The 11,363-nt window shown below is 24.3% G+C and overlaps 1 protein-coding gene across 15 annotated transcripts in view; it reads right to left on the bottom strand.

Annotated features, from left to right (window-relative positions):
* Positions 1-935: 935 nt before the first annotated feature.
* The window catches only part of trol (terribly reduced optic lobes), a 1,106,314-nt gene continuing 1,095,886 nt past the window's right edge, over positions 936-11,363 (bottom strand). For all 15 annotated transcript variants that reach the window (XM_075355875.1, XM_075355878.1, XM_075355883.1 and 12 more), the window contains one exon: positions 936-2,855. In XM_075355875.1, coding sequence (XP_075211990.1) covers positions 2,771-2,855 — 85 coding nt within the window. In that variant the 3' untranslated portion in view covers positions 936-2,770. The remainder of the gene's footprint in view (positions 2,856-11,363) is intronic.

Below are 11,363 nucleotides of genomic sequence, written 5' to 3'. Positions count from 1 at the left end.
ACCATACACCATCACACCCCAAAAATGATTTTTAGACATTTGTCTGGTGTATTCATCAATAACAACTTCAAAATTTACATAATGGCAACATTATCAACAAATTCAAAATTTTGTATTTATGTAATTAAATTTAACTGTGTTTTGGTGGTTTAAATTTATATCTTATTTTTTATATTATGTATTATTTATTTATATTATATGCATATATATATATATATATATTTTTTTTAAATTTTATTAAATAAATCACCAATTTTGATATCTTTCCTTAATTTTAAATATCTCAATATTCTGTAATAAGTGGTTTATTTATACAGTACAGAGGATATGTATCTTAAAAAAGCTGACAACACAGTTGTACGACTTTCCTGTGATGCGGCTTTGGGTTGTTTCTGATGCACGGCTTACACACAAACATAAACAACTTTAAAATATCTATAATTTTATTTAAATGTAATACTAAAGTGCGTGCGCATACCATATTAAAGATTGATTCGAAAATTTATAGTATCAATGCAACATATATAGAAGTAATCTGACAGCGTTTGGTTAAAAATTGGCTCAGTAGTTCTGGAAATACAAGGTGATTTAGAGGCGACAGAGTTATAACTCTGTTATAGCTCTCTAATCTAAAAAAACGATGTTTAATGACAAACAGCACCAAAATTAATAAATATATTTTTACATAATGTAATTACACTGATCAAACAAAATGCAGCTTCAAATAAAGATACAAGCATTTAAAGATAAAAAGGTTATGAAAACTTATATGATACACTTATTTCATTTTAAATGTTTATAAAAAAATTGTAATATTTATTGAAATAGCAGAATCAACAATTCTCAAAAACTCTGCTGAACTTATTTTTTTTAAAAATTAGATTGCAATGTAATGCATGGGTAAAAGAAATGAAGAAAACACGATTTATAATCAATTCTTTTTTATTGTCAATGTTCGTTTTTTTAATATAAATAGTCTAAATATTAGTCTTATTTTAATTTTTACAATATTTTATTCAGAAGTAAAACTTAGAAGATATCATTTAGTAATATATATAGCATGAACTTTTTATCAAACTTATTGCTCATTATTGTTCTTAAAAATGTCAGTTTTTAAATGTTCAAAATTTATTAACATAAAATATAACATTTATTCCTTAAATTTTTATTTAAGAAACAGACAAAAATCTATTAAATAAAAAAACTAGAAATGAATCAATAGACCTTCAGCAAGTTTATTATTTTTCACTTCTTTTAATATACCTGGACATAACAATTTTAAACAGTAACAAAAAAATAATTCAAGTAATAAATACTATAAAATATAAAATACAGTCTCTACTGCTTTCTAAATTGAATCTATATTTGCTGAATTGATCTATGTTTGTATAAATTAAAAATCCCATCACATATGGCAATTGAGCACTTCTTACAAATATATTTCTAAAACACAATATAGAAGAACATTCAACAACAAATAAGTAGTTCAATAATTTAATATTACGATCATAATCTATGAATAACTAATCATTATACAATACTGATAACACAAAGTGGTAAATTAATAAATAAAATAGTAAAAAGGTACAATTAAATACATTTATATATATATAGGGTTCAGAAATTATAACTCAAAAATAATGAAACTACTAAGCTCTGTAATGAAAAAAGAAAAGACCATTTATCAAACATAATCAGTAATATAGATCCAATTTGTGCGTTATTCTAAATATATAAAACTTATGTATACATTAAATAAGAAATGCAATAAGAAAATAATTCATAGTAAATTAAGTAAAAGTTCACAAAATACTTTCAATGAGAAATAAATTGATTAACAGCTATACAATGTCTTAGATCTAATAAAATTTTTTCTTACACAACGAAAAATAATATATTTACTTAATAATCAACAATAACAATGGCAGTATTTAAGAGGCTTTAAATAGTATAACAATAAAAGTCTCATGTTTTGTGCCATTAAATATATAAATCCAATAAGATAAGCAAAGATTTTTAAGTAATCAAATTATGGGATTCTTTTTAATCTTTTTAAGTTTTGAAATTTAAATCAAATTTTTAAAGGAACATTAAAAAAATTGAACGGAATGTAATTTATTTAATTTTTAGAAAAAAAACATAATTTCCTGTATTGCATATGTTCCTTTAGTTTTACATACCATCAGTTAATTTTAGAGTAATATAATCCTGAAATATTCCAACAGTGAGAACTTAATGAGTAATAAGAGTCAGGATTTAACAAAAAAAAAAAAAATCATACTACAATTGCAAAAGTATTGTTTATGAAAAATGACAATTTGTTCAATGTTTCGTAGTACAAAATTAATAATATGAGTATGGCACTTTTTAAAAATGGCAACTTAAATTTCTAAAAAATTACACATATAACAGAAAAATTATCAAGCTTTACACAAAATCTCAACCACTGAGTATTGGCAGTATTAAAAACAATATTTAAGTCATAATAATTAAATTTAATAACACAAAAAAATAAAAACTATGCTAAATAAATACAAGATTGATCGACATAAAACATCATACGATTACAATTATATTTTTAAAAAAACTGTCTAAAACAGTGTGATGAAAAATATGGTAAAATACACATTATAATACGAGTTAAACAGAAATCAACACAAATATATATTTTTAATCAGAAGAATGTTAATAAAAAGTATAATGAACACAATTCACTATAACAAAATAGATTAAAACATTATTACTTTACCTAAAAGAAAATTTACAAATTTTAATTTACCATATCTCCTCGATTTGCAACGATTGAGTTTTCATCGTTATCTTCATCATAGCCTTCAAGATATTTTGTATCAGAACTGTACATCACATATGAAAAAAAAATAAAAGACTTTTAAAAATGGCAAAATAGATTAATAATAAAAACACAAATTAAAAAAAGGATTTTATTTTACACGTGTCTTGCCCTCTACAAATTATTAATTTATTGCAAGTAAATAATTTTTAGAAATCTAGGGATTTTTATAATCAACATAAAACAGAGTGGAAAGAGGGAATAATCAATAAAAAAATGAAAAATGAAGGTATAGCAAAGAAAATGTAAAGTAAAGTTCCATTAAGATCACATTTTAAATCAGTACAACAATAAATAAAATATTATTTGTAAAAGTATAGAAAGCTCAATTAACATACAGGATGGGGATGGATCACTGGACCATCACAGGTTCTTGCTACTTATCCCCTCCTCCACTGTACTACTGGGGAGTAGACACCCCAGAGAGAATTACAGTACATCTTCAATAATTAATAAGAACTTGAGGAAAAAAACAATACCTTATTCAAACAACAATGAAAAACAGCAACGGAAAAATAACATCTGACAGCAGCTAGGCATATATGTGTTGTGTTAAAAATCTAATGTCTTAAATATACTTTTACATTTATGTTTGGCCAAACTGTGTAATATACCGATGCCAAACAAGCTAATGTATCAAGCTTGCTTGATACACCAGTATGGAGAAATATATTTAGATAAACGATCAAACAGTTAGTAGAAGTAATTTATTTCAACGTACCATCTCAAACTGTTCACAAGTAGAAGTACAGATTCAACTAAAATAATTGATTGGGTTCATAATTTAAACGTATCCCCCCTCTTTTCATAAAGAAACTGGAATTGGCAAAGAAGTAAAATTAATTATTCTTAGACCTGCTGTGAATTTAATTTAAGAATATCAGAAACAAATTAGTTAAAACAAAATTAAGGTTTGTAAAATGTAGTATCATATGTATTTGTAATATAAGCAATTTGGGAAAAAAGTTTTTACTACAGTCTACTTAAATGTAAAAAAATAAAAAATCATAAGCTTAAATTAAAAAATAAATAGTTAAAAATTAAAAGCTAAAATCTAAACTCGATATGAACTTTACCTTATTAAAATACTTTGAAACTGTTGCCAGATATTTGAAATTTCAAATAAAAAAATTTGTTAAATTTTAAAGGGAAGAAGTTCTTCTCTATTGTCTGTACTTAGTTTTTTTTCTAAACTGAAGCAAATAAGATATATTTTTTAGAAAGACTTATGAACTGACAATTGAAAGGACAAAGAAAATTCAGCTACACGTATATTTATTTTTTTTAATTATTTGAGAAACTTACTATGATTTTTTTAAGTTTAATTATTACACATTTTCCTCTTCATTTTTCTATACTTAGTCTCTTGAATAACTTTCATTTCATACTTCTAAAATTCACTTTTACGTATTAAAGGTTACATAGAAAAAATTTACAGTTTATATTTTGTAAGTTTTATTTTCTAAAGAAAATGGTTATTTTAATGGATTACTATCAATACTCATATTTATGAAACAAAAGAAATTAGGTCATCAATTATTGTAAAAATTATACCAATTTACCATTTGGAGATATATCAAGATCATAGCTATTAAAGATCATTTTCACATCAGTATAAAGATGAAGATAATGTTTGTAATGTAAGGTAATGTTTGTTACACAAATGGTTTATTTTATAAATGAAAGAGAAAATGTTTGTTCTTAAATTTTATACTTTTCTGAGAATTTTTGTATATTTTTCCTCAAAATGATTCTCAAAAAAGGTTAATATTGAACTAATGTCCATATTTTAATATGGAATAATATGAACTAATGCTCATACTTTGGTTATCTTATCCAAATTTTCCACTGAATTTTTACCTAGAATTATCAATTTTTTCACAACTATATATCTGAATAAATCACTACACTCGTATTTAAAATTTGGGACAAACATCTCTTAAGATCACTGTAGAAACAGAGTATTTCCAAACTTTTCCTAATTGAGGCTGATTTCTACATTTTTATCTATGCAATATATTTCAATGAACTACATGATGAAACAAAGTAACAGTAAAAATTATTAACTGCTCTTCCAAAGAGAATTATAAATTAATTACTAAAAAGGTAGATATGCTTTTCTTCCATGAAAGAACAGTTCTATTAATTTAAAAGCCAAAAATTTACAAATTAATAATAATGACGCAGTACTAAAAAACTAAAATGTATTTCCATATTTCTATTGAGCTTTTTATGATCACAATTCAGTCTCTTCCTTGATGAAATTCCAGATGCATGGATTGTAATTACCACACAACACATAAAAGTCATGAATTCAACACATTCCAACATTATGATAGTTACAGATGTATTAAATTTCTCCAAAACAACATACTGAATTAACAAATACATTGGATATGCTATTTTATATATATTAAATAGGTTTCATAACTGGTTAAGATGAGCATAATTTATGATGTCACTGAGAAAGTGACATCTTATGATTCATCTGTAAAATATCTTTTGGGTGCATAAATTAAAGTTGTTTAAAAAATAGTGATAATCTTTATAATCTTATGAAAGAAGTTTGTTTTACATCATATATACTCACACTCTGCATCCAAACAATGTACAAATATGAAATGCAAAAAACCTCTGATATGAGAAATAACACCACCATTGTAAATATAAACAATTATTTACTAACAATGAGGATTTTCAAAAAGATAATTTAATAATACAAGGAATTATTAACCTCATTATACAAGAAATTATCTATCAAATCTGCGTGCAATAATATATATTAAGTAGAAAGAATTCATCTAACTCCTACTCACTTAATTACAAGATGTCTGTAAATTTGGAAACAAGTTAACAATTCCATAACTAAGCATAACACGATTTATCATTCAATTACATTGATCATTTACAAAAATAAAAATCTTTACTTTACAATTAAAATATAATGCATTGCATTTTTATTACTATACACACTGGAATAAGAAAAAAGTTACAGTTGTAATTCTCATATAAAAAAATCCAGTAATAAACATTATTGTGGACAATTTATAATTAACAGATTGGTAATCAGCAATAAAGTAATGTTACACCTATTTAAACAATAAACATAAGGATTTCACTAAACCTCTTTTCTTATTTAAAATAAAAATTTGAAATTCCTTTCTAATAAATAAAACCTTATGAGATCAATCTTACTACTCAACAAAATGAAAGACTAAGAGTCTAATAACTAGAAGAAAAACTACAGCAAGACGTTTTAATGTTTCATGAAGCTTTAACCGTAGAAACTTTTGAAAGCAATATTTGCATGAAAGTAAATATTCATACACAAGCAGATAATATGAAAGTATTCTTATATACAAATTCATACTTACACCATATTATTTATTGAAATGTAATGAGCTTATAAGTAAAGAAAATTCAATAATAGCATAGAAGCTAACAGAGTACAGACTACTTTTAACTTCACTCAAGGTGTATGAACCAGAACATCAAATAAATTATTTTAATCTACAGTGGATCAAAAATTTACTGAAATAGTGGTGTGTCAAATAATGCAGATGGAAACAGGGCATAAGCCAGTTTGACCAAGCAAACGACTACTATGTCTCCCCTCCTTGAATTGTGCTTTTGTAAGTTATTCAGTTTAGTTGAAACAGTGTTTTATTCTTAGTAAATCAAAGTTTTTCATGTCAGAAAACTTAAAGAACTGATTTGAATCAGATTTTATAAAAAACTTTGCCAAGCATGCAGAAAAATTTTAAAGTAAAATATTGTCTAAGAGCTGGTTATATGTTGAGCCTAAGTTTAAGAATGATATAATGTGAGACTAGTAAAATGATCAGAGTAGAATACTTTTCTTACTATACTGCTGCTAGCTCAGACTTATTTGTATTTTAGTTACGTAAAAATATATGTTAGTGGCTTCTATAAAAAGAAATAAAATTATTCACTGATGTAAATTTAACTTCTGGTATTCAAGCATACATATTCTTCAATAATGTATGGAATGCATTGTAACACACCGTGAAAAATGTATTTACGGGAACTTCACCTTCTTTACAAGAAAAAATTAACTGATGAGTAATTTTTTGTACATTTTGAGATATGCATGTTGTGTTATTAAAGAAAATTTTTAACTTTTACACAACCTATAAATTAATTATTAAAAACAAAATTCAGGTCAAAAAATATTTTCCTCATATCTTAAGAAATTTCTCTGTTTCCAATTTTTAACCAAGCCATCAGAAGTTTCTTGAAATTAGTTAATAGTACAGAAAACTGTTTTTAAGTATACTTAAAAGTGATTTTATAAATATTTTTTTTAATGATTTTATGGGCTATAATTTAATACAAAATCAATGTTCTGTTTATAAAATGTTATCTCTTGACAGTTATTTTCTTTTGTGGCATAAACTATAACTTAATATTTTTATTCTATTTAATTCTGTATACAGTGCAAGTATATATATATCTAGTGGAGAGTGATCATAATTTTTGTAGTTTTTATTCATTTTTATCAAAAAAATAGAAGTGTGTTTGTAACTTCACTATCTACTAAAGGGTGTTGACATCAAAGATTTTCATATCAGTAATATTGGTAAATTTAGCTACAATAGGTGTTCAAGACTAAAAACCTATACTCTATTTTTCTTAACACTTAATCTGGTGTATGTTCATATGAAGATACATTTGCAAAAAATTAAAACTACAAATTCATTTTGTCAGTTAAGAATACTGACTGTTGTAATAAAATATCCATAAATCTGATAAAAATTGACTTATAAAAATTAAATTTATTGCCCATTTTATCCATTAAAATAAAAAATATATATATTTATTTGTAATATATCTAATTAAAAAAAATTCTCAGGGGTTTCTGTACTTCTTTCTAAAAAATATCAAACATATTTTGTCTTCCATAAATAAATAGAATAACCTGTGAATACATATTAATATTAATTATTCTATTAAAAATTATTTTAGCACTATTTTTCTATCACTTAACTTATTTTCTTTACTTCAGAGATATTTTTATTGATATGTATTTGTACAAGAATACACAAATGTTACTGTTTACACAATTTTTAGTAATTATAACTTCTTAGTTCAAAGATAACACTTTGAGTATCATTTAATCTATTAAGAAATAATTTAACAACACTTATTATTAACAAGTTAATATAGCAATAAAATTTGTATTAATATAAAATAATAATTATAATTTAGTAATTAGTTTCAGGATGGAAATAATAACAATTTGCTGATTTGTTCAATGCAAAATATTATAAATATATATGTATGTACTATTTACAGTATTATTACAAAAAAATATTATTATTAGTATAGTAACATTCATTAATTATTAATAAGTTCTTATTAAGAAATATGAAAATGTCCTATTTACACACCAATTTTTAACATTATCATAAATTAACAAAACCTCAAAGTCTTTCAGAAATTGTTGTCAATAGATAGATATAATGGCACATCTTTGTTTATAAGAAATGAAGTATATAGAAATTTGTTAACTACTTTTTTCTATCCTTTACAGTTACCTCTTTTTTTATAACAATTGTTATTTAGCAAACACTTAAAAATCAGGGAATAGATTGTTTAAGGTTTTGATATATCTGAGGCAAGCACATTAACTAAAGAGTAATATTGAGCAAATATTGTTTGTTTTTTTTTTGTTATATGAGTCTTTGTTGATCATAAATGATGCATGAAACTATAAATGACACATATTGTGTATGGTACATTAAAATGTATAGGATAAAGCTTCAAAACAATTTAATCTTGTTTTAATAGAATTTATTGATGGAATAATGTAAAAACTAACAAAAACGTCTCAGTACAATGAATATTGCAAAAAAATCATGTATATTAAAGAGTAGCAGAAACAAAAGATGTAATTTACTTTTTAAAAAATAATATCAGTTCCAAAATTTTTATAACAAGCTGATCATGACCAAATACTGAACAAAATGTTAAAATGTATGGATTTTCCTCTGCTCATAAGAACATAAAGCTTTTGCAATACATGAAAATATGTAAACAGAAATTGTACTTGAACATTAACATAACAGCAAAAGTTTTGTTATCAACTGTCACATTAAACTTTGACATTAAATGATGCCTCCTTGTGTATTAACAGTATTCAGAAAAGAATAATTAAAAATAATTTTTTTTAAAAACATTATCGGTCCTGTTTCTTAATTTGTATTTAAAACAAAGAATCAATTTTCATTGATTTGTTACATATTGTAACTAGAAAATCATATTCTGTGATGTTCTTTAATTATGGAAGAAAAAACTACTACTAATACTGAGTTACAATATACTGTTTTATTTGAACAGAATAATTTTCAGTGCAGTACGACTTTTATTTTACATAAAAATTGAAGAATGAAAAGTGTATTAACTGTCTATTTATTTCATTAAGGTTGACATTAATAGAGTTATATTAACAAATTGAAACAGTTTTCACTTATAGAAAAATAATAATTTTCTCAATAAAGGATTAATATTTTTATATTAGGAACAAAGATGCACCTCAATTGTTGTCTTATAAGATAGGCAAGGACAAATGATGTTTATCCTAAATAATTTACAGTTATTACCAAATTGTTACAGAGTCACCTTAAACAATAACATGAGATCATAGGAAATCAAACCTGAAGGAGTAATAGTTTCTCTTATTATAGTTAATAGTAACCTTTCTTTTACTTACAATATGACATTTACTTAGAATTCAAACTTGATTTCAATGGGGACTTCAATAATCCCAATTGAAATCAAAATTAGATTAGTTAAATAAATGTTTTTCTTCAGTGCTGGGTATTCATATTTAGAGGGACTACTTCGCATTACATATAATAAGAAACCTTGAAATTAGTTTTCAGAACTTAATGATCAGAAATTAATTCCTAATATCACAAAATTTAGTTATTTAATTCAATATTTACTACTATTCTCAGCGATAACAGGAAAAAATTTCTATTACAGCTTTGAAAAATTTAAACTTGATGAACCAAACTTTATCGGTTTCATTCATCATGGTTTTCATTTAAAAATAAAAATAATTTGAGTGACCCAGAAACAGAATATAATTAACTAATTTATCTATATTACCTACATAACTTAAGAATTTAGCAAAATACTGAGCAGGGCTATAGTTACTAAATTATTATGGACAGATTGATATGCACTGTCACTCGCTAATGATGGTGGTTCTTCATCAGATGTGGGCATTAAAATACTAGGTTTCCAATTACTAAATGTATGAGTTTGTGTATATGTAGTTATATTTTCTTGAATAGGTTTTTTACTAGTAGTAGTTATTGGTAGTATCGCCGTAGTCATACTAGTAGTGGTTTTTACTGTGGTACTTTCAACATGTTCTACAATAGTTTTTGAGAACACTAATGATGAAGGTATCCAGTGAGATCTATTAATCCATAATTAGCAGCATAACAAAAGAAATTATCTTTTTAATTCCATACTGTAAATTAGCATTATAAATTAAAACAGCCATGAATTAATAAATACAGACGATAAACCATTTATGTCTTGCACAGTTTACCAAGAATTAAGACTATACTTTTATCATTTATAAATGATCTGAGTAATAACAATCAAATAAGTGTTAAAAGTACACTTTAGTCTGTTATTTTAATACCATTTCCTAGCAGCGGTTAATTCATTGAATGACACAGATGATGATCTATAGTGTAATAAACAAAATATAATTTATAAGTAGTAAAATTATCAAGCAATATGTTAGGAAAAAAGTTGGTTAACTCAATGTTTAATAGAAAAATATTGCTTTTGTCACATGAAACTGCTTTAATAACATTTATACACATTTATTAAAAAATAATCCAAGTATGAACAAAGGTTTAGGTTAATCAGGTAGCTTGAACTATTCACAAATTGCCATTAAATTAAAATAATTTGGAAAAATTCAAACCAAAAGTGACAAAAAATCCATAGGAAGATTCAGATCATGGTTGTATGTTTATCAATGTTGTGTTGGTCATTTTATTAAAGGAGATGTAAAGGAATCCTTGACAGTTCAAATGGTAAACATCAACAACTAACTTTAAAACAATTAGTTTGTAACAAAAGTGTAAATTTTTTTTTTAATTTGAAACTATTTTAATATGAGTAACACATTATTATTTAATTATTAGTTAATACACTTCCCTCAAAAAATAAATCATAGCAGAGTTTTGTGTAGATATGTTGCTTATACACATTTAACTGACAGCATAAATAAATTGAAATGTATCTTTCAGTCTTTATATCATTTTCTTTATTTTATTATAAGTTAATTGTCATCATTATATAGTGATGACAGTTAATAACATTATATAACTTTCAATCTCACTTTAAAGTCAAGAGTGAAATCAGATCAAGAACAGAACTTTTTTATTATGTTTTTTATACAAAAATTATATGTATGTCATCAATGAGGATAAAATTTAACAATCAACAGCCTCTCAATTTA

Source organism: Lycorma delicatula, chromosome 2 (genome assembly GCF_047948215.1).
Source record: "Lycorma delicatula isolate Av1 chromosome 2, ASM4794821v1, whole genome shotgun sequence".
Classification (NCBI taxonomy): Eukaryota; Metazoa; Arthropoda; class Insecta; order Hemiptera; family Fulgoridae; genus Lycorma; species Lycorma delicatula.
This window is presented reverse-complemented; position numbering and strand designations above follow the sequence as displayed.